The sequence below is a fragment of the Lissotriton vulgaris genome, chromosome 8 (genome assembly GCF_964263255.1).
Source record: "Lissotriton vulgaris chromosome 8, aLisVul1.2, whole genome shotgun sequence".
Lineage (NCBI taxonomy): Eukaryota > Metazoa > Chordata > Amphibia > Caudata > Salamandridae > Lissotriton > Lissotriton vulgaris.
In genome coordinates, this window is record NC_141696.1 from 1,393,283,333 (window position 1) to 1,393,308,251 (window position 24,919).

The window sequence follows — 24,919 nt, forward strand, 5'->3', positions numbered from 1 at the left end:
TCCAAGAAATCGTTGTGGCTTTTTGGTATGGGTGGAAGTAGCCATGCCTGTATTTGGACTGCATGGGTTATGTCTAAATATGGGTATGATTTCTATGCCTATGTTAGGGCAATGTGAATTGTACCTAAATAAGGGCATGAATCGGGAAATTTCGCTTGGATCCTAAAACGCCATACAACACCCACTCCACTTTATTATGTTCGACATTACTAAATTTTAAGCATTTAAAACATATCTAAAACATGATGTGTAAAAACCCCACCCAAAATACATAAAATGCATTCGAAACGGTTGTACATGAAAAATGAGCATTTGTGCTGTACTCATTTTAAAAGCAATGTTTTCATTCAAAGCATACAGTATGACATTGGAAATACTATCCGAATGAATCATGGAAGTACATTTATAAAATTGCTCTCCAATACAGAAAAAAAGTGGAGACCATTCAATGACAGAATATATCAATTGTTTTGGTTGTGGACAAGTTCAAATATTGTCTCCTGGAAGTATTCAAAGAATTCTTGTTCTCTATGAATATATGGAAAAAGTCAAATCGTAGAAAAATAGAGTTCTAAAGTTAGAAGTTTTGTTTTGAAAAGTGTAGGTCGAATACAGAGTCCCATAGAACGCTGTGTGCTAATTTCAAAAGTCTGTTCATTGTTTGGAGAAAACATCAAATCTTCTAAGCTGGTAAAGAATTGGTCTACCACAGTAGGTGAAAGTTGGACCACTTTGTTAGGTAGACCGATTGCACAAAAATGTGAAGCATCGCCGTCAGCGTTAGCCGCATTAGCAATGTTCAATGGAGATGGAGATGGTACCGGTGTGCTTGTTGATCCACGTATCTCACTGTCAGCAGATTGCGTCTGTGAGACCTCAAGGAATGCCGTCATCAGGATTGGCAGCCGCTGGGGACAACACAATGCATGGGCTGTTACTGAACCAAGCAAAGTATCAACATCCGTTGGCAGGACTGATAAGAGTTTTAGACAGATACCCAACACGCATTCTTCTCCACAAAGCAGGCTTCGTAGAATAGGTAAGATGCAATCTTGCTAGATTGGTCGGAATGGTAGAAACCACGTGTTATTCAGATCTCTTAAACGAGCCAAGCCCAGAATCTGTATCATGCGCTCACGACACTTCATTGCCAGGAAAGTCTTCTCTATGGTAATTTGGGTGTCTCTGGTGACCGGACTTGCCATATCTGAGCAGAAGGAACAAGAATAGTATTCCTGCTACGAGTCCCAAAATGAGAGGCAGGCTGCCGAACACAGAGTGCACAAAGGTTGGAAATATGCCGAGGACTGCTTCAAAAGGAGCTACCCGTCCCGAAAAAACAGTTCTTAAATACATGTATAATACCACTGGTATCAGATGTGTTTAAGGTACGACCTAACATTTCTAGGAAATGTACAGGGCAGTTAGTCGATAAAAGGGCATGTATCTCTGCAGAGGACCTTGCAACTTGTAGTTCATACGTCTCTTTGAACGAGGTCAGTGACACCGTTTTTTGTAAAAGAATGGCTTTCATTCTGCTTAAAGTATCAATTCGTATAGAAGAGATGTTCAGTGAAGGCCATAGCGGCGACTCCCCGACTGTCTTAATTTCAGGAAACAATACTTGCATAAAACAAGTGACCTTGGCTGACAGTTACGAGATGGCTATTCTTGGCAACATGTCACAGCTGCTGTGATCATTCAACATAATATAGCTTCCGTTAGAAAGGTGCCTGAAAATTGGATCAATCACTGCAGCTGGAAAACCTTGCAGTTGGCAGTATAAGTTGGTCGAAGAACCGTCACAGGCTCCATGTAAATTAATACCCTGACATAAAAGTGTACCGCTTAGTGCGCTTTTGCAGTTTGTACCTCTAAGAAATTCTTCTTTTCATCCACATACCAGCGTATATAAAACGTTTATGACGCCGTTTCGCAGGACCTTGTAAGAAGTCCCTTAAATCAACGCCATCTTTAATTTAAGATAAGTGTTGTTTTACCTCTGTTAGTGTGGATTTTTGTAGCCAGTCAAGGCACAGTTTTCCTACACTGTATGTTGTTACTATCCCTGGGTGTTGTCTCTGGACATATCTTGGATCTGGCCTAGTGAATGTAAACCCTTGTGTCTTATTCAGGAATCTATCTTGACAGTTGTTTGTGTCTGTGGGCCAGATTAACCATTTCTTCAGTTCTGTTTTTAAGTAAAATTGTTTTTACGTCGACCCCTCCTTCCGTAGTGTTTTTACTATCAGGTGTAGGTATGGACAGGTTGTTCAAATCTTTTATCTTAGCTAGGCCAAGACAGGATGTCTGTAGGACAGTGTCGTTCAAAAACATTATTTGTTCAGGGATAATGCAGGCTTGAAATAAAGCTTCTATTCCCTGCACCTGCCAGTCTTTTGTGCCCCAGACAATTTTTGTTTCAATGTTGTCACTCCAAAAGTCAAAACCTAACGAGGACAGCTGGGCATAAAAGGCTGCAGAATAAATTTGCTTAGTATTGGTCAACATACTTTTCATTCCTGTCTTACTAACATTTTTAAAGTAAAATGTTTCTGGATTTGAGACATTAAAACCTGAGAAGTATGGACATTTTTCATAGAATGTTTTTGAGCTACCCTTTGGTGGCATTGGACAGTGTTCCCATTGATTTAAAGTATAAACATTTCTAGGGCTTGCAGATTTGTGCAAATAATGATGACCATAGTGATTATAAGTGTACATTTGTTCATAATCTGACGAACCTTCTAAGTATTCATGTTTTGTAAATTTTGCAGACATCTCTAAGTCTGACATCATATTATTAACAGTATCAAAGTCCCAATCATCAGAAAATGTGCTGGGTGACAGTCACTCAAGAAAACCTTGAATTGGTGTGGATTCTTCAACAGCTCTGCCGGACCAAAAATGTCGTCATCCGTTCTGTCCCAAGCTATGCCACCAGGTATAGGAACGGCTGTGATGTTCATGGATGTGAAGTCTTTGTTCATGATGAGATTATTTGTGTGGCTTGAGGAGTAAGTTGATGTTCTTACTTGCTGTGTCCATTTTACTATATCTTCCTGTGAGAAAGTGAGTTTATGTTGCAGTACTCCCCCACTTTTTGCCTGATGCACTTTTCCTAGGTGTGCCCTGAGTCCCTGCCAATCAGTTACCCAGGGCCTGTGTTCCTTCCCTAAAAACTATACTAAAGCCTAGACCCAATTGGCATCTCTGGCCACATATCAGCCCCTAGTAAATGGTACCCTAGGTACCCAGGGCATTGTGACCAGAGAAGACCCCCTAAGGGCTGCAGCACTTAATGTGCCACCCATAGGGGCCCTGTACCTTGAAACCCACACACTGCCTTTGCAAGCGGAGTGTCTAGGTGCAGAACTAAACAAAGTCGACATGGCACACATCCCTGTGTGCCATGCCCACAACCCCACTGCCCTGGCATACATCAGCCACCCCTCTAGCTGGGTGCCCTATGCCAGTGGTGTGGGCACAGGTGCATGAGCCCTGTGCCCCTACAGTACCCAGGGCCATTCCTGGGCACTGTAAGTACAGTGATGCCATTAAGAGTATATGGTGCTGGGAGGTTGTCATTACGAATTCCACAGCACCATAATGGCTACACTGAACACTGGCAAGTTTGATATCAAACTTCTCAGCACATTAAACCCACACTGATGCAGGTGTGGGATTTAATGTAAAATGCACTACAGAGGGCATCTTAGAGATGCCCCCTGAAATCTAACCTACAATCCACGTCTGGGCTGAGTGGCTGCAGAGGCTGCCACACAGCAGACATGTTGCTAGACTCCTGGGTGGAGAGCCCCCCGCTCTCCTGGGCCTGCAACAATGCACATCCTGGGCGAGGTGCTAGGTCTCCTCCCCCAGGATGGGCAGGGGGAAGCTTCAAAGACATGCCGCCTCTGTGAGCTTCTCCAGACCATTTGCTGTACCCAGCAACTGGCCCCCACCAGTCCTGACCCCCACTCTGGCGGGAAGACTGGCGGGAAAAACTACGTCAGGAAGGGGGTGTGCCAGCCTGTGCCATCCCCACCCCTCAGGTGGGGGAGACGAGGTGAAGCACGACCCCGGGCTCCGGCCATCTTGTAGATGGGGAGCCCTGCCCAATCACAGCTAGGCTCCTACCCCCCTCCCACAGGAGAGGAGCAGGCTAAGGGGTGTACCCACCCCAGGACAGGGCCCTATTGGTCCCAGTCCTTGCCCTACCTGTAACACCCCTAGATTCAGTATTCAGGGGCTCCCTGAACCTTCCTTCCTTAGATCCAGATACTGAAACAAGAAAGATGAACAAGAAACAAGAAGACCTGCCATGCAGCTGCTAAGAAGAGGAAGACACCAACTGATTTGGCCCCAGCGCTACCGGCCTGTCGACACTCGAACCTGCTCCTGCTAAACCCCGGCGTCTCCAGTGGTCAGCAACCTCAAAAACCCCGGAGGACCTGACTGCCTTGTGACTTTGACTGCCTGGGTCTCCCACGAGCAGTGGTACTGCTCAAAGCAAGTAACAAGCCTTGGCATCAGCCCGGAACCGCGAACCCTGCACACGCCAAGCCTGGCCTGTGCTGGAGTGAACCAAGACCCTGACGACATCCCCCTGGCTAATCTGACTCGGAATCCAGTGCCCAAGGACCCTCCTCGACGACCCAGACGACACCTACAGCCTCAGTACAAAGGACCTCTCTGACCGCGACCAGCAGGGGGTAAGATTTCCCGACCTCAAGACACCCCTGCACCCCGCGCCCCACGGCCCCCTGTGCCCAACTCCTGGTTGCCTACCTAGCCTCCAAGATCCCAACTTACCCCTCGAAGTGTTGGTCGCTCCTGAAGATCGACCATCCCCGAGCCTGCAGCCTTTGTTCCCTTTTCAAGATCCTCATTGGATAACATTGAGCGCCCGACGGCTCAAAAGCACCCTGCACCCAGCCACCAGAGTGCCCCTGGCAGTGCAACCTGTACCATATTCTACTTCCCTATTTGCCCTGAGCAAGTGACCTGGAGCCCCTTGCCTCTCATTGGATAACATTTGGCCCAACTGCCTCTACACCCAGCCGCCCCTGTGCTGTTGTGGGTGTACTAACTGTACCTACCTAACCCTGGGGGACCCCTGAGTCTATGCCCAGAACCTTAAATTCACCAGTTGAGTACTCACCTGAAAACCGATGACTCACTTTCCTGCCATTGGATAGCATTGACTGGTTTGACTCAAAAAATCTTCTAAGTGTGAAGTTTTGAAACTTTTAAAATATTCATCTAAAATCAGCCGAATAACGAATTTCGAAGTACTCACCTGTAATCAGGAGAGAAGCCAGTATTGTACCTTGTAGCCCAGTACTGAACCGCAAAAGTAATCACAACCATGTTTGCTAGTAATCTAAATTTCTGCCATAGGAAACTATTGACTGTTTTTCTATGAAATTTCTTCTATCTACTTTTGAAAATTACAAATATTCCTTAAAAATCGTACCTACTTCTGAAACGTAATTGCTTACTGATTTTATGTAGAGACCCCAGTGCTGGATTTAGGAGCCCAGTCCTGGATTACATAAGTAACGAGAACGTACTTTAACTGCAACTTGATTTTCCTCCCATTGGATAACATTGCCAGATTTTCATTGACAAGTTTCGAAGTATGAACTTTTGAAATAGCTTTATATTTCTTAAAAATCATAGCAATAGCCAAATCTTTTTTGCTAAACTGTTTCTAGCTTAGACCCCAAGACTGAAAGTATGATCCAGTCCTGGGACTACAAAAGTAATTGATAAAGTAACTGAGCTCAACAGGTTTTCTACATAAATGCAGCTAATGTTAAATTGTGTTTAGAATTGTGTTGCCTACTGCGACCATCGTGCCTATTGTGTTTACAAAGTTTATTGCTTCTTTGCAAAGTCATTATATGAGAGTACTCATATCGAGAAAGTACCTTTTTATACCTGTTGGTTCTAAAAATAAAACAACTATATCTTTTGATGTAAAAACAATTGGCCCAGAGTTCAGTCCTTGAGTGTGTGAAACCGTTTGCTGACTGAGTGTGTACAACAAATGCTTTACTCTGTCCTCTGGTACTGCCTTACTGCTCGACCACGCTACCACTTAGAGAGTAAGGTCACACCTGGCTTTAACCTCTGTTATACCTCTAGGGTTTGTGGACTCTATACACACTGTACATTATTCTGGTCCAGTATATATAGAGCCACTTTCTCACACTTCCATTTATCAGCATTCCTAAACTTAATACAAGAATTAGCCAAAGTAGGAGAAATAGTACACCTAGCACAATCCAAAGTTCAACCCATGGTGAAACCAGATACATTTTTTCAAGTTGATGAAAAAGTTCTGTTGCTTGTTCTTTAAAAATTGTATTTGCTGGCGTTGTTTCAAGTTCACTGGGATCCTCGGAAAACTTAGCAAAGTTAATTAAATAGCCAGATGCAGTTCTGTCAATTGTAGGTATTGCTTCCGGATTACTTGAAATCACTGGAGCTACTTGATCTCTTGTCATATTAGTATAGTCTGATGCTACATCATCGTAGACCGGTGTTTCTTGACAGACTGTTATTTGGGTCTCAAGAGGTACAAGTTCCATTGCTTTATTGCTTAGTCCTTCTTTTCGCACTTCAGATTCCTCACCTCAAAGGTGATGAGTCTCTCAGTTTGAACCTCTTGGATTGTAGCCAGATTTGGTAGTTTGCTACATCTTTGGAGTCCACTTGGCCTACTACTTATGATTGGCCACATGATGTGGTTTTACCAGGTCGATGGATACGAACCTGTTCTCCTTTCTTCCAGAAAGGGGCGGCAGTAACACTGTTTTTGATCCGTGGATTGCTAGCACAGGTACTGGTTGTCTGTAAGAAGGCTCAAATTCCTTCTTATCCGCGATCTTTTCTCTGACTAGATCCCCAATCTTTTGAATCCAGGCAGGCCTTGCTGGGACGGGTGGTTCCCCTTCAGTGGTCGTTGGCTTCTGCAATCTGTTGCTTTGACTTCTCCTCGTTTCATTTAAGCTCTGCAAAACAGCCAAACGGTCTTTGATATCAAGAGGTTTTTCTTCTACCACTGAAGTGTGACGATCAAGTCCTGGACAATCATTTTTTTTTTGGGTGTTCAACCAGCTTTATTAATGTATACACAAGTGACACAGCCTCACACCTACAACCCGGAGGCCGGCGGCATGTTTCTCAGGTGCATTAGAAATATAGCAGTGTGAATTAATTAAAGTTATAGTGATAGTAACACAGCCATTATACCGGCAACCAAGGGGTCCGGTGGCAAGTTTCGCACGTATTTAGAATATGCAATACACTCAGGTATTTAAATAATTAACCCATCACTGTGGTGGAACAATTTTTACATTTTTTTTTTGTTGAAAAAGAAAACTCATAACCTAGTATAGGTTCCAACATAACATTAAAAGTGATCACTGCTCCACAGCACTCTCCCTCCCTCTCCACATGTACATATTAGAACACTTTGTCTATCCTGACATCCTCGCAACAGTACTTCACTCAGGATCGGACAATGTATGTTCCTGCAGGTATGTAATGAGATACTTCCAGTAGTCTTTGGGCCGAGATCTAGCCGGTAGCTCTTCTTCATAAGTTGTGAGCGTGTCCCTACAATACGCTAGATCCTCCAACCAATTTCTCAGTGTAGGCCATCTTGAGCTATTCCAAGAAATAGACACCCTTCTCTTTGCCATCAGCAGTGCCACCACACAGAACTTTCGTTTGCGTGCCCTTACTTGCGGCACTAGACCCAATAAACGGACCTTTATTGCACATTCAACAGGCGTATCTACCATGATGCTCAGTGCTTCTGTTACTTTTTCCCAATAACTCGCTATTTTTGGACAATACCACGCAAGGTGAATAAAGTCTGCCCCCTCCGCCTTGCACCTTTTGCATCTGGAGTCCTGTGCTAGTCCATATTTATGCAATCTTTGTGGAGTGTAATACATCTGGTGTAGATATTTATAAAGAATTATTCTCAAATTGCCATTGGGAGTCAGCAACTGTGTGAGCGTACATGTTATGGTCCAGTCAGCTTCACTAATCTGGTCAGAGGTTATTTCATTCCATTTTAGCCTAGTTTTTTCAGTGTTTGCTGCTATATCATCCTGTAGCCTTGTGTACAATCTCAACACCATGTGTGACGCTGTGGGCGCTGTTAACATGTATTGTAAGGACGTCATTTGAGAGGGATCTGCTGGATATGTCTTTTTTTTTTTTTTTTACAAATTCTTTTTATTGTTGCATCAGGCGAATCATAAGTACTAGGAACAAGACATCGCGGGGGAGCGTCAACATTCCGCTCTGCCCGCCCTTACGCAACTTTTGAAATAGTCAGTGACATTGCATTCATCTTGACAAACTTATTTTTCATTTTCTCCCCGAACTCCCCCCCCCCCCCCCCCCCACCCCCCATCAACTATAAGTAGAGGCAGTAACTGAGAGACCTCTCCTCGAAGCCCCCCTTCCCGTCTCCCCCCCCCCCCCCCCCCCCCCCCCCCCCCCCCCCAGCAGCTTGACCCCTTCTCCACCACTCCCCCCCCCCCCCGACCCTCATGGCTCTCTCGGTCCTCTAAGTTGTGATACATTGAGTACAGGCAATCCCCATGGCCCGTAACCTTCGAGGGTACAAATACTGGAATCAGCGACATGCGCACCATCTCTGTGATTCATCCTTCCACCCGCCCACTCCCCCCACCGGTCCCACCCTCCTACTCCAATCCATGGTAGTGCCTCCACTTGGCCCATATTTTTCTAAATTTTCGGGGGCACCCTCTAGCTTTATATGTAACTCGTTCAGCTGCCATATACATATCTAGACCTCTTCTCCATTCCTCGAGATTTGGTTTCCCAGGCGCCCCCCACATTCTTGCAATGTCTCTTTTTGCGACCACCAGGGCCAGCAGCAGAAAAATGAGTAAGTATCGCGTGATATCCACCTCCGTGGACATTCCCAAAAGCGCCAGTTTGGGGTCCTTAGGTATCTCTACCTCCAGTACCGCACTCAATTCATTGAAAACCTCATCCCAATATTCCTGTATCACTGTGCAACCCCAGATGATGTGGAAGAAGTCGCCTGTTTGGTGCTGGCATCGTAGACAGGTGGTGTTGTGAACCCTCCCCATCCGAAAAAGCCTCACTCTGACAAAGTATGCCCGATGAAGGACCTTAAACTGAATGAGGCGAAGCCTCGATTTTATGGCCACTTCTCGGGGGTGCATGAGTATGAGTTCCCAGTCTAGGTCCTCCATCGTGCCCACATCTGCCTCCCACCTCTCCCTGAGGGCCTGTAGATCACCCAACATATTATTTGTCAGTGTTTTGTAGGTCATGGAAACCGCCCCCCTCTGTATCTGTTCTTGCAGTAGGCGGCCCTCAAGTGGTGCAAACTGGGGAATGTCGGTGAGAGATATGTTTTGGGCTCCCCATGCATGCCGCAGCTGTATGTATTTGTAGTACTGGGTTTTCTGGAGTCCAAATTCCTGCTGCAGTGCCTGGAAGGTTTTAAGTTCCCCTTGTGCTATGACATCCCCAACTGTGGAGATGCCAATGTCGTCCCACCTTTGAAATCCACGCAGCTTGTTCAGTTCAGTCAGCCACCTACATGACCATAAGGGTGTTTGGCGGGTGAGCCTTTCATGCCAGCCCATTCTAACCGACGCTCTGCGCCACGCTGTCAGGGTAATCTTAGTCGCAGGGAGAAGCTGGCGGCCCCCCCTCCCCCCATACAAGAAGTGGAGCACCGTCTTATTGCCCCATTTAGATCTCTCTAGTGCATAGGTGGGGTGGTCAGCCGGGGCGTGTATCCAATCGTTGATCGGGGTGAGGTGTTCCGCCCAGTAATAGGCCTCCAAATTAGGCAATGAGAGACCCCCACTATATTGGTGGTGCTGCATAGTCGTGAGTGCCACCCGGGACTGCTTCCCCAGCCACAGGAAAGAGCGGAGATCGGTATGGATTTTCCGCAATGTCAGAGCCGGAAGGGGATAATATTCATTCTGCAGGGCGTATAAAAACTTAGGGAGTAGGATCATTTTATACAGAGCAGCCCTGCCCAAAATGGTGAGCGGGAGCGGCCTCCACCTATCCATCTCCGCCTTTGCTGCCACCAAAACTCTGTCGACATTGTCCGTGTAGGAGCGCTGCTTATCTCGGGTGATAAAGACCCCCAAGTACCGGAAGCCTGCCGTGGTGTGGATGAGCAGATCAGGCAGCTCCTCCCCCCGCGGGGCACCTTGTGGGTCGTAGAGGACCGACTTATGCCAGTTTATAGCATGTCCGGCTACCGCCCCAAAGTCGCCTAGTTCCCTGAATAAGGCCGGTATCGTCTTAGCCGGGTCGGTCACGTACAACAGCACATCATCGGCGTATAGGGAGATCTTCTCCTGGTCAGCGGCCGATTCCCCCCATTGGAAGCCAGTCACATCTCGGTTTAGCCGGATACGGATCGCAAGGATCTCAATCGTGAGGGTAAAAAGCAGTGGGGACAGCGGACACCCCTGTCGCGTCCCCCGCTTTATCGCGAACTCTCTCGACATTCGCCCATTTATTCGCACTCTAGCCCTAGGTTTCGAGTACAGAAGTTTCACCCAGCGCTGGAACTTGGGCCCAAACCCAAACCTTTCAAGGGTTCCCATTAGGAAAGGCCAGTGGACCGCATCGAACGCTTTCTCTGCGTCCAAGGAGAGGAACCAATGTGGCTCACTCCTGTCACAGACTTCCTGGAGCCAGTTGTGGGTGCGTCGCAGGTTGAGTTTGGTGGCCCTGTCCGGCAGGAACCCGGACTGGTCTGGATGGACCAGGCCCGTTATTACCTGTCGTAAGCGCTGTGCAAGAATTGTGGCCAGGATTTTATGCTGGATATGTCTTAAGTCCTGGACAATCATTCTAGTACCAAAAAGGATTTCATATGGAGTGATTCCACCCAGAGAATTTCTTGGCAGATTATTTAGACTACGTTGGACCCTTATTAGATGTTTGACTCACCCGAGCCTAATACCCTAGCTGTTACAGATTGCTTTATGTCCCGTTTTTTTCTCTCCACTACAGAATTTCCCTCCGGATGGAATGGACTAGAATACCGCAATGCAACGCCCAGATTGGCCATGGCCTCCTTGTAAGCTTCGAAGCTAAACGCAGGATCCTGGTCAGAAGCTAGCGTGCCGACTGCGTGTGTGCCGATAAAGACTCGCAAATCTTTTATAACAGTTTGGGCGTCATCCGCGCGCTAAGGCCACATCCAAATAAATCTTAAGCATTAATCCACTGTGACCATGATATATTTATAGTTACCATCCTTCTGTAAGGGACCGCAGTGGTCCAGGTAAACGCATGCTAATGGTTTATCTGAAATTAAAAGGAGCGTCTGCGCCGGGCGTTTCCCTGTTGAAACCTTCATTTTCTGGCAGATTTCACATTCCAAAACAGTTTCTGGTCTGTTTCCTCATGCGTGGCCACCAGTGTCTTTGTTTTAATATTGACACTGTGGCGGAAACACCTGCGTGTGCAGAGGCGAGCCCTTCATGTGCTGCTAAGATTAGTCCTAACCTGAGTTCCATGTTTGGGATTACTCTATCCCCCACTCCAGGGATTTGAGCAAAAGGAACACAGTTTGCATCAATTATGTATGTATATTCGAGTGGTTAATTTAGAGGTAACGCAGCTCCACTGCCTTTGCTCGTGGCATTGACAGCTAGCATTGTTTCACCGTCTATTTTTGTTTTTGAACGAGTGATTGCAGCTACGGAAGCAATTTGCACAGCCGCCTTCGCGACTCCATCAGCCAATGAATTCCCTTCAACGTGAACGCCATCACGCTGATGACTCAGTGCATGGATCACGTGAGCCTTTTGTAGTTCTTTCTGTAAAAGAACTACTTGTTCCCAAAGCATTTTATGCTTGATTGTGCCACCTTTTGCGTCTTTAAATCCATTTTGAACCCAGTTCTGCAGATATTCATTGTAAGACTGGACGCAGTAATACGAATCGCACACTATGAGTGTGGGGAATTTGCGATCGGTATTTTCAAGCGCCATCTTGAAAGCCTGTAGTTCAGCTCGCTCAGCTGTACAGATTGAGTTTTTGTGACCATCGGTCTGAATTCACCATCGCGCCAGCGACCTTTAACAATCGTGCACGCTACACTATAAGCTTGTTTACCCCCAATTGTGGGCTGTGCTGATCCGTGTGTATATATTATACAGCCGTAATGTTCTAGAGGCAGAATTTCAGTGGGCAGAGGACATTCATGCTCGTATTGGGATCATATTGGTATGATTCGGATTACAAGGTTGCGTACATTATCGCGTGTTTGTAAATGTTTTGCTGCTAACATGTCTGTTTACACTGAACGCAAAATTTCTGTGTTTTTTTTAGTCCAGTTAGTTGGTTTGAAATCAGGTTTGATTAGTTCGCAGATAACTTTAACCCTTTCTGCGTAGTTTAGAATGTAAGTTCTTCCGAAATTAAGGAATCCTAGTACTGACTAAGTTTTTCTGCGTTTTTGGAGTTTGGAGCAGCGCACATTTTTCCAAAAAGTTTGCTGCCTGGCTTTTGCCTTCACTTGAAAGTTTGTATCCTAAGAATAGGACATTGAGGTGGGCAATTCTTGATTTCTTAAAATTGAATTTGTACCCTTCTGAGGCGAATCCAAGTATTATGGTGTTCACCCTGCTCAAGTACCTGTCCAAGTCATCATCTGTAAGATAGATGTCATCAACATAAGATAATGCCTCATCATCATACGTTTGTAGTAACTCTGTTACTCTGGCTGAAAATAATCCAGGACTGTTTTTGAATCCCTGGGTGAGACGACAAAAGTGTTGTTGTGTCCCCATTATTGAGAAAGTGGTCAAGTACCTGCTTTCAGACGCAATATTTTGACAGAAGAAACCGTTTGAAATATCTAATGTTGTCTTGTATTTTTTGTGAACAATGTTATTCTTTAGTGCTGCACTGTGAATTTTGTACTGCAAAAGTTTTGCAACAAGAGTTTAAATGTCTGTACTGAGTCACTCTGTTGCTGGCTCAGTACTTCTGGCACTTTCTGTTCTGTCGCAGACCCATCCCCCCTTGGGGTATGGCTGTGATATCTATTCTAAGTTAAGGAATCTGCGGCTAGATGTCTCTATCAGATGTACGAGTTTCTTACCCTCGGTAATGATGTATCTGATAGAGATGTTGTCTAGCCGCAGATTCCTTAACGCCCCCCATCCTCCCGTTCTACCAGGACCTTGCCAGGTGGGCTTCTCCACTTTGCCATTGGTTTTCTTCCAGTGGTCTCACATTGTTGTGCCCCCTTTAAGAATTGCTATATGCGGTTGCCTCCCTCCAGGTGTTTTTTTTCCTGTAAAACAGTGCTTTTTGATTCACCTTCATCAAGAGATTTTTCTTCTTCTCCTGTTGCCTTCCCTCCCTCCGCCTTCTCCATTGACTCAGGGCTCTTGTCTCCTCCATAGTCATCTTCTTTGGGGATCTGCTGGGCTGTATTTCTGCCTTCCATTACTGTAGGGGAAGTGCCATTATTTTCATACCTTCTCGCAGTAGATTGTTGTTCTTCCTGTGCTTTGTCCTTGTTGGCCGGCACAGTTCTACATGGTAATAACAGTCTTACTTTGTCTGTTGAGATATTCTTCCCTTGTTACTCAGCCTTTGTGAAGGGTCAACGCTTCGCTTTATGGGGTTGTTTCTCAGAACCTTGCGCTGCCTGTACTTCACTTATATGTAAACAGTGTCTGATACTGTCTTTTATGATGGTGTTTTGCACCATCCGCCTTCTTTATTTTGCGGATTTTTCAGTTCGAGGCATGTGGGCTGCTAAATTCATATCTGTGCATAGATCGCCGCCTAGTGTTGGGTCCGAATGATTGCAAATTGTTGTCCTGGAGAAGTCTTCGAAGTATCACTGGATAGGTGGCTCCTCCCCTGGACTACAGTGCGCATGGGCATCCCCTCCATCCTCAGATTGTTTTTTTCCGCCATTGGGTTCGGATGTTCAAATCTTAGCTCAAGTTAGTAAACTTTTTCTCAAAGCCAAAAGGCTTTCGCGAGCGTCGGTATTGTTTCGATCGGTATTGATAACATCTTATCTACAGGACATCGACTATCTGAAGGCTTCCTTCACCTCTCGCATAGAGTTTCATCGACGATGGAGAGTCGAGGCCTTTTCAAGCGGTGTCCGCTTTGTAATGCTAAATATTCACACAACGACGTCCACCCTGTGTGCAACAAATGCTTGTCACCGGACCACAATGAAGACCAATGTATGGCCTGTGCCCGGTTCAGATCAAAGAAGACTCTTCGGACCCGACGCGCGGCTCGATTGGAATCGAAGAAGCAAGCGCCGGAACCAGATAATATCTTCGGGACCGGAGACGATGAAGTCGTCGAGCTACCGGACCAAGACGAACCATCGGAGTAGGGATCCGAGCATGGATCCGACTATGAGGCCGATGAAGAGGAATATCTGAAAGAAGAGGAAGATTATGAAGTCGTCGACGAGGTAGGAAACGACATTCAGGCCCTTGGGGCCGAGTAAGATAGCTCGGAGGAGCTAGGGCCAACCGTCAAAATACGGGGGCCGATGGAGAAAATATCGATATGGCTCAGGTCGAGGGATCGCCACAAGGCCTTACCCAAGATCTACCTTAGAGTTCAACAGCCCCGCAAAAAGGCCCGGCTTCGAACATTTTAAATGAGCCATCGGTTTCGAAACCAACTTTGTTTGATCTCAGCAAAACGAAGCCGAAGCCAGCACAGTCTAAATCGAAACCGAAACTGCAACTGGCTCTAGTCGGCGCCAAGGCCTCAAAACCCTCGGGGCTGACGAAACAAATGAGGGACTTCGATGCAGGGAGCTTCCAGAAGGCCCTCGACTCGAGTAGCGGGGCGCCGAAGGCCAAGGTGAAGGTCGTCGAGTCGAAGACGCCGGCACCGAAGGGAGCCGCTACGCAGCTCGAATCGAGATAGGGCACCCATCCTCGATCGATGACGGGACCGGAGACGAATGTCCGTTCCAAGTCAAATGCCGATGCAGCGCATGCGGCGCATAAGGCCCAGATCATGGCCCTACACGTCTTGGAGTCAATTCAGAGAATCAGAGACAAGGCTTCAACGGCGGGACCGAAGAAAGCCACGACTACCAAGTTGGTCACCGCGCTCGCAACGTCAGCGCCAATACAATACGGATTACCACCGGCAGTGAGGCCGAAGATGTTCAAGCCGAAACAAAGCATCGACCCCATGAAGGCCTTTGCGTCAATACGCAAAGGCCTACAAAAAAAACCGAGGAACGGGAACCGAGGCAGTTCATCGACTCGGAAACGGGGAGACTGTCTATCCACAAAAGGAAAATAGTCCCTGAAAAGCCCATGGAGTCTTTCAGGATTCCTCTTAAGAAGAAGAAGAGGGGATCACCTGCGTCACCGGTGATGGTCGAACACTTGCAAACGTATGAGCAGGAGCCTCAATCCTTTTCCCCTACATACTCAGATGCAGGGGCAGGTGACGATAATAATGGTGGTGATGACGATGTGATGGACACTGATCGTGATGATCAGAACCACCCATGGGCGGACCCTGCTGACCCAGGGAACTCACAACATGAACCTGATACTACGGTCTACAATGTCAAAACATCACCAACTGAAGACACTATAGCTTTCAACGCTCTGATTGAAAGAGCTGCGTTAAATCATGACGTTGAACTTCATAGTGATACTGTGGAAGTGGACTTCCTTGTGGACACGTTCTCAACTTCCGAAAGAAGTGTGAAGACACTACCAATGCTCATGGGTGTTCTCAAACACAACAAGGACATTTTCGAAGAAAATACTAGAGCAAGGGTAGTTAACCCAAGGATAGAAAAGAAGTATAGGCCGGCGCCCGTGGATCCTGCCTATATTAAAGGACAATTGCCTTTAGACTCTAGGGTGGTTGCCAATGCAAGAAAGAGGGCAAACTCGCAGACAACAGGAGATGCCCCTCCGCCAGATAAGGAATCAAAGATACTGGAAGCATCTGGCAAACGAGTGGCAGCACAGGCTGCAAACATCTGGCGTATTGCTAATACTCGGGCGCTTCTGGCCAGATATGATAGGTCACACTACGATACTCTGGAGACATTATTACAGCACCTCCCAGAACAATTCAAGGAAGGAGCAGAGCTGTTGGTTCAGGAAGGGAAGCTAATCTCAAACGCTTCCATCAAGTGTGCACTAGACACCGCTGACACTGCAGCTAGGGCTATAAACACTAGCGTCATGCTAAGGCGACCTGCTTGGTTGAGGATATCTGGTTTCAAACCAGAAATACAAACCACCATTCTTAATCAGCCAGTAAACACTGACTTCTTGTTTGGCCCTGAGGTTGATGCCACCCTAGAAAAAATGAAAAAGGACACGGAAACTGCAAAATCCATGGGAGCTCTGCAGTCGCAGCAGTTTCGGGGTGGTTCCTTTAGTCACTCCAATAACAGAGGACCGTCAAGGGGCCAAAACACCCCACAAACGCAGTATAACAGGGAAGGTACACAATCCACCTACACTAAAAATCCCAGGGGTGGATATAGAGGAAATAACATCAAGGGCAGAGGCAGAGGAAACAACAACTGCAGATCCTCTTCCAATAACAAACGGTGACGCCTTGTCACTGCCCCGCGACCATCTAACACCTGTCGTGGGGAGACTACAACAGTTCCTGTCTGTATGGAAATCCATCACCACAGACAGGTGGGTAAGAGATATTGTACAGTACGGGTATTGTCTAGAGCTCACAGCCACTCCGCCCAACATTCTACCAAGACACCGTCCTATGTCCGCAGAGCACTTACACTTATTGCAGCAAGAGGTCGTCAGTATGCTGCAAAAAGGAGCCATAGAGCTTGTGCCTCTAGCCGAGCAAGGGTCGGGGGTGTACTCTCTGTACTTCTTGATTCCAAAAAAGGACGGGTATCTCAGGCCCATACTCGACCTAAGACCTCTGAACCAATACATTCTGTCAGAGCACTTTCACATGCTCACCTTACAGCAAGTCCTACCGCTTTTAAGTCGGGGAGATTTCCTCGCAACACTGGACCTCAAAGATGCGCACTTCCACATTCCCATCCACCCTTCCCACAGAAAGTATCTCAGGTTCACCATTCAGGATCAACACTACCAGTTCAAGGTCCTCCCCTTCGGAGTGACGACGGCACCCAGAGTATTCACCAAGTGTCTGGCGACAGTGGCGGCACACCTGAGGAGACAGCACATACATGTCTACCCTTATCTGGACGACTGGCTTATTCAAGCAAAGTCGGCCCAGCTGTGTGCCAGCCACATGTCCCACACATTCACCTCCTTCACGATCTGGGATTCTCACTGAATTACCCAAAGTCACATCTTCAGCCCGCCCGCGTACGGCAGTACCTGGGCGCGACAATAGACACTCTGGCAGCCAAAGCTCAGCCAAATTCAGTGCGGATACACAGCATGCAATTGCTGATACAACGATTCAGACCTCAACACTCGCTTCAGGCGAGAGTGTTCATGCAGTTGATAGGAATGATGGCCTCCTGCATCTTCATAGTCCCGCATGCGAGACTACATATGCGCCCGCTTCAGGAGTGCTTGGCACGTCAGTGGAACCAAGTTCAAGGGCAGTTGAAAGACCTAGTGTTGGTGAGCGGTCGGACATACAACTCTCTGCATTGGTGGAATCCACAAAACCTTTGCAAGGGCCGACCGTTCCAAGAGCCTGTACCACAGATTATACGGACAACGGACGCGTCTCTCCAGGGATGGGGAGCTCATGTACTCCATTACACAGTGCAGGGACTATGGACGACACAGCAGAAGACGTTGCACATCAACCTTCTAGAGCTGATGGCAATCTTCATGGCAATGAAAGCCTTCAAGGTACATCTGTGCAACAAAGTCGTGTTGATACGGACAGACAACATGACTGCCATGTACTACATACAGAAGCAGGGAGGAACACACTCTCCACAGTTGTCTCACCTGGCTCAGAGCATGTGGAAGTGGGTCATTCAGAGGAACATGTTCCTCATGGCAGAACACCTCTCGGGCAAGGACAACCAGATGGCGGACCTGCTCAACAGGCACAGCCACCAGATGCACGAGTGGGAGATATTTCCATCAGTACTCCAACCGTACTTCCAGCAGTGGTGTCATCCAGAGATAGACCTATTCGCCACACGGGAAAACGCAAAATGCCAAAGCTTCGCCGCCAGGTTCCCACATCCGCAGTCACAAGGCAATGCGATATGGATGAACTGGTCGGGCAAATTTGCGTACGCTTTTCCCCCAGCGCCGTTGATTCCGCTAGTGGCACGCAAACTGAGGCAACACTCGATGACACTCATCCTAGCTGCTCCAACGTGGGCACGCCAACCATGGTACACCACGCTCGTAGAACTTTCCGTGGTGCCGCATCAAAGGCTTTGACTAACACCCAGACTTTTGAAGCAGAGCCATGGCGCAATTCAGCACCCAGATCCGCAACAGCTCAACCTGGCGATCTGGCTCCTGAGGTCCTAGAATTTGGATACCTCAACTTGCCTCCTGACTGCATGAATATCATAAAGGAGGCAAGACGTCCCACGACTAGAGCATGTTACGCGGCGAAATGGAAAAGGTTTGTCATATACTGCAACAATAATGACATTAACCCCCTCGATGCATCTATCCAGAACATTATTTGTTATCTGTTGCATTTATACATCTGTAATCTGGCTTACAGCTCCATCCGCATACATCTATCCGCAATAGCAGCCTACCTGCAAAACAGGCAGCACCTATCCCTTTTCAGAGTACCTGCAATTAAAGCCTTTCTTGAGGGACTCAAGAGAGTGATCCCTCCAAGAATTCCACCTTCGCCAGTCTGGAACCTCAATCTGGTCCTCACAAGACTCATGGGGCCCCCCTTTGAACCTCTACACTCCTGTGAGATTCAATTTTTGACCTAGAAAGTGGCTTTCCTAGTAGCCATTACCTCACTCAGAAGAGTTAGTGAACTCCAGGCGCTAACCATTCTAGAGCCATTCATGCAGGTTCACGCAAACAGAGTTGTTTTACGTACAAACCCCACTTTTATGCCAAAGGTGATTTTGCAGTTCCACATGAACCAAACCATAGACCTGCCAGTTTTCTACCCAAATCCAGAAAATGTTGCAGAGAGATGCCTACAAACTTTAGATGTGAAGAGGGCCCTCATGTATTATATAGACAGAGCAAAAGATTTCAGGAAAACGAAACAACTGTTCGTCTCCTTCGCTCCACAGCATAAAGGCAATCCCATTTAAAAATTAGGAATAGCCATATGGATCGTTAAATGTATTCAAATTTGCTATGAAAAGGCTAAACGCACTTTAACGATTCCTCCACGTGCACACTCCACACGCAAGTTAAGAGCATCCATGGCTTTCCTGGGAATCATTCCACTAGAGGAGATATGTAGAGCAGCTACATGGTCCACTATTCATACATTTACAAAACACTACTGCGTAGATGTACACTCTAGACAGCAGGCAGCTGTAGGACAGGCTGTTCTCAAAACACTTTTTCAGACTGCTGCAGCTGGCACGGGCAGCCGCCGCGAACAGGAGGAACTGCTATGCAATCTATGTACAGATATGAATTTAGCAGCCCACATGCCTCGAACTGAATATGCTACTTACCAGTATGCATCTGTTCTTGGCATGTAGGGCTGCTGACATTCATATCGCCCACCCTCCTCCCCGGCGCCTGTTGCAGCTGTAGCATTCAGAATTTCTAGGTAGCATGGACATCACTCACTGTATTACACTCCATCTCTGCCACAATGGCGAAAAACAATCTGAGGATGGAGGGGATGCCCATGCGCACTGTAGTCCAGGGGAGGAGCCACCTATCCAGTGATACTTCGAAGACTTCTCCAGGACAACAATGTGCAATCATCCGGACCCAACACTAGGCGGCGATCTATGCACAGATATGAATGTCAGCAGCCCTACATGCCAAGAACAGATGCATACTGGTAAGTAGCATATTCATTCTTCGCACACTGTTCCCATACTTTCAGTTTTGTTTGTGGCTCCGCGTTGTGCCGCGGGAAAGTTTCTTCTAAGAAAACTGACTTCAGCGCGCCGGAAGGGACTTATATGAGCCTATTGGGAATATAGGAGCTACACTACTACACCAAATGCAGATAAGGTGTGGGTCCGTCGCAGACTTTTTCTTTTGCCGCGAACAGAAGGCACACGTTTTAAAGCCCGAAGGCATCGCACACTGTTCTAGGCGCGAAGCATCAAAGGGGGCCTGAAAACAGGCCAGAGGAACTGCTTAATCCGGATCCGTGTTGCACGCGAAAAAGAAGGAAACTGACGTCAGCGTGCCGGGAGGGATTTATATGATCTCGCGGACGTCACGTTCATGGACGTCGGGCGCGGGTTCGCGTGGCGCTGTCCCCCGGCGCGCAGAGGTACTGCTGCTGCTGCAAAAAAATTCCGGATTCAGTCTGACACCTGGGGATATTCTAAGTTAAGGAATCTGCAGCTAGACAACGTCTTTACCAGATACATCGTAACCGTAGGTAAGTAACTCGTACTCCAATGTGAAATCCCAGCTTTTGCACTTTATTGAAAAATTAAATTGAAGAAGAAATGTGTAACATCTATTTTTTTTGTTTGGGCCGGGTGAGATGCGACTGTGTTTTCCTTTATCTTTGACTTGAAGGGAAGTGTTGGTTTTTATTATGTTGTGTTGCTGGAAAGTGACCCTATGTAATTTTTGTGATCACTTGTTTAAAGGCACATTGCATTTAGACACTTGTAGTTTGACCCCTCATTGTTAATATGGAGCTAAATATGAAGTACGATCGGTTACAGCTGGATATGGTGTGATACATGTCATGAAACCATTTGGCAGCTGTGAATGTCTTCTGTTGACTTCTGTTGCTTATGCCATATCCACAGTACAAGAAGCAAATCTGTAAAAATATTTGTAAACCCAATGTTGACTAGCAGATAAGCAGGAGGTAACCGCTTAGGCAACTTGAGAAAAGGGGGGTGAGTAAAGCATTCCCCAGCGCTCACTTAGAAGTTAACATATAGTATTTAAACATTTGATACAAGTACGAGTGGCCCACACAAGGGAGCAATGCTCACCCTACAATCACAAATGAGAGCCCCGCACCGAGGTTCTATACTAATCTAGGCAAACCCAAATGGCCCACGCAAAGCAATTTATACAACAAATTCAATAAAGAAGTTGACTTCAAATGATGTTTTGTGCTTTTTGTCTTGTTCTCCACAAGTTGCCTTATTATTTCAATCGCTTTTTCCATATAGCATCACAATAGCCAATACGTGTTTCGTCCTTATAGGGACCTCATCCGGGCTCCTTATTCATACGCTCAACTAAAGCACGTTAGTGCTATCCATAAAAAGACCAATCCGCGAGCACAATCCTTTTAGTCATCAACGGTGGCTATGGTAGTCAAAACTCAAATAGAGCTCGTAGTGATCAAATACCCAAAAAAACAAAGTTAATGTAACCCGTTGCGGGTGAGCGACGAAATTTAAAATCGGTATTGGTTCATGTAATGCCCGGGTTTGCCATTGTTGTTGCTCCTTGCTGCGCTGTGAGTACTCTGCGGCGTTCGTAATGGGCGCCATCACGCTACGAACGACGCAGCATACACCAGGTTCAATTGGAGGTTATACTGTCATACCCACAGACGTGTTTTATTTAGTTAAGCGGTTGAGCGTAATATTAACCCCTTCGCTGCTTCTGTCGGCCAACGGCCGTCGCGCGCGCTACCTCCGTAGTGCTGTGCACGTCTGTTGGCCGACGCAGCCCTGCTCAGTCCGCTAAACCGCTGCACCGTGTCGGAATTGCAGCCGCTGCTAAGCAGTCAAAGAAAGAAAAAACAAACCACAGTTCGAAGACTTATTCTTTTTTTTAAATCTGTTGTATAACATTGGGAGAGGAGGTGGCCCAACGGCTAGGGCGTTCGACCTCGAATCTGCGGAACTGGGTTAGAGACTTCGCAATGAGGCTGAACATCCTGTGATTCTGGGCAAATCACTTAATCTCCGAGTGCCTAACAAAACAACACAAAAATGAATGTGTCCTCATGTAACGCAACTGGTGCTATGTTAAGTGCTCTGATACCTGATTCGGGTCAAGCTCGCGCTATATAAAACTGTGTTTTAGGCGTAAAAAAACTAGACTTCACTATTTGTAACAATTTTATTTTAAGTAATGTATTTTCTGAGCTACGCATAGTTGTATTGAGAGCTTGAGAGTATGTTTTGTTTATATGCTGTTTTATTTATAAGCACATGCACCCAGTTTAATATTTGAGACAAAAGAAGTAAGCTTGGTCTGACTTTATTGACCCGACTACCCCCTACAGATTCCTTCTTTTTAAAGCGGATGACAAGTAAACTCTGCAGCATGAAACAGGAAGAGGAGCACGAAGCGTGTGATCTTTGTATTAAGGTAAAAAATACTCTTTAAAATTTTAAATATATTGCTTTTGGACATTGGATATGACATATGAGCAAGCTGCTAAATTCAGAAGATTCAAGCTGGCATCTGTCAAATTACCTACAGTGTCCGTCATTCTGCAGACGGCATCTCAAACCGTGTTCCTTAAAAATAAGTTTGCAGTGTCATACCTTAGTTAGTAGAATATACTGTATTACGTAACTATTATCAACATTCTCAATTTTGTACTTTCTAACAAAGTTGGAAAGAATGTCCGGATGTTTTTACCACAAGTGAGTCAAGAGACAGTTGCTTTTTAGCTGTGAATAATATTAGTGGTCCCTCATTTTGTTATGTATGGCACTTGTCTGGTATTCCAGCCAGTAGCAGGAAGACTCTTCTACGTTGATCCAGTGAAGCTCTCCAACAACCCTCAATACTCATCTCACTTTACCCAGGAGTAATTTAACTTTATTAATCGGTGGGGCCCATAGCACCCCGAGTCACACACACACACACACACACACACACACACACACTTACTCCTAAATCAGTGACAAAGAAGGCGAGCTGCTGGTTAGCGGGGTACCTAAGCTCATATTTTATACATTATATACATTTATAGAATTTTCTTTACATATGCTAATCTGTTACCTGGAAAACTGTACACCAAGGTACTCAACTATTTGGTCAATAGATCATCTTGTTGAAGTTAGTTTATGGAGACTAAGACAAGCTTAATCATAGTAATCCTAGAACTTTAGCATTTTATTCTGTCATAACCTTTTACTAAAACAAAAACACTGCTCAAGTTTAAATTTAAATTTGAATTTATCTACTTCATTTAGGAAGCAAAACTTTAGATTTATTTAGACAAAGTATTAAGCATTTATTTAGTTCATGTTAAAAGAATAACATTTAGAAAATCATATTACCAAATTCCGTTATTTGAAAATAAGTCGCACGAGTCCCGATCTGTCTCTCTATTTACCTCAACGCCTCCCTTCCAAAACGAAAACTCTGCATTCGATCATCTTCATTGCTCCAAAAATTAAAGTCCCCAAAAATATTTCAAAGTCTCTAGCACCATAAATTGTTCAAACCGACAGCATGTCGTGGTGCAAAATAAAATCCATGGAGCAAGCATTTTTCCTCCTTTCGAACAAGCTTTTTTATACCCTTTTTCACTAACTATCTAACTTAAAATTGAAACCTTTAGGGTCCACAGTTCATTCTGATTGGCCCATTAGAGGGGTGGCTATGATCACCTCATCCCATCCTTGCACAAACCAGTTTACCAAAATGCGTAGTCATTCTTAACATGTTCTCATGGCAGTCATCTCTGTTTATGCTCGTCATTCACTTTTTTGTTACATGATTTGCAATTCTCTTCCATTCATTGGTTTTGTTCCCACAGTCTTAGATGCAAACATCCTTTGGCACCCTTTCGCGCCCTAGGCCAAGCTGACCTTGACATCACTTCGCTTTGCGTACCAGCCATTCAGCTTACTCGGCTTTTCACTTATGCACATGCGTAGAGGCTCTTTCTCTCAAGCTGATGTCAGCGCTGCAGTCAGCAGCTTTTTTCAACAACCAGGCCACATAGGCCTCAATGAGAACTAGTGCGAAAATAAATACAACAGACGTTAGCTTTAGAATTATAGTTTTTCTCTTTACCTCCCACCATTCTAATATCCCTAATTAGTGGTTACCTAGCAAAAGCGTGACATATAGCTTTATTTTACTTACCAAGTGCATTTCTTTTTCTCTTGCCACGATGAATACATACACTCTAATGATGCTTAAACATACATGCTTCTTTAAAAAATTTATATTATTAGAGCAGTGCGTTAATACGACTTGTTCACAATTGTTAATATATTATTTACGCAAATAGCAATTAGATTACCACGTGTAATGTAAAATGTCTAAATGTATTTTGTTGATTAGTTATTCATGCATCAAACTGTTATGGCGCTTATAGTTGTGCGAGTTTAACTTCACAGGGGGTACACACATTTTTTTTCTCTCACCCCTGGTCCATCAACGTTACAGCAGTGGAAGACCGTTCCGCTGCTGTGACTTCACCTGAGGCGCGTGCTTCCCCGGTATGTATTTGCCTTGCGCTTCCCCGGTATTTATGTGCCTCGCCTGGGTATCCAGAGACGAAAGCAGACCAGCGGATTGGCAGCTGGTGGATTCACCATTCCTTTCGGTCTCCACAAGCCCGAGGGAGGAGGGGAAACTTGGGCAGAAACTTGCCTTCGCCACCTGCCACATTTCCCTGCCGGCCACGATTCTCCGCAGACCTGCACTGACATGAATTTACAAGCCGCGTTGACCTGGCTCCCAGAGTCTTTCAGTACAGCTCCTGTCTCCATGGATAGCAAAGAGCATGGCATCAGCAGTGAAGTGGAGGGAAGGTA

General features: G+C 46.0%; 1 protein-coding gene across 2 annotated transcripts in view; it reads left to right on the plus strand.

The window, feature by feature from the left end:
• Positions 1–24,919, plus strand: part of LOC147698808 (E3 ubiquitin-protein ligase TTC3-like) — a 1,930,429-nt gene that overhangs the window by 267,067 nt on the left and 1,638,443 nt on the right. For both annotated transcript variants that reach the window (XR_015299370.1, XM_086935404.1), the window contains exon 8: positions 22,420–22,505. Coding sequence is in view for 1 of the 2 variants with exons in the window: in XM_086935404.1 (XP_086791530.1) it covers positions 22,420–22,505 (86 nt within the window). In the remaining variant the exon portion in view is untranslated. The remainder of the gene's footprint in view (positions 1–22,419; positions 22,506–24,919) is intronic.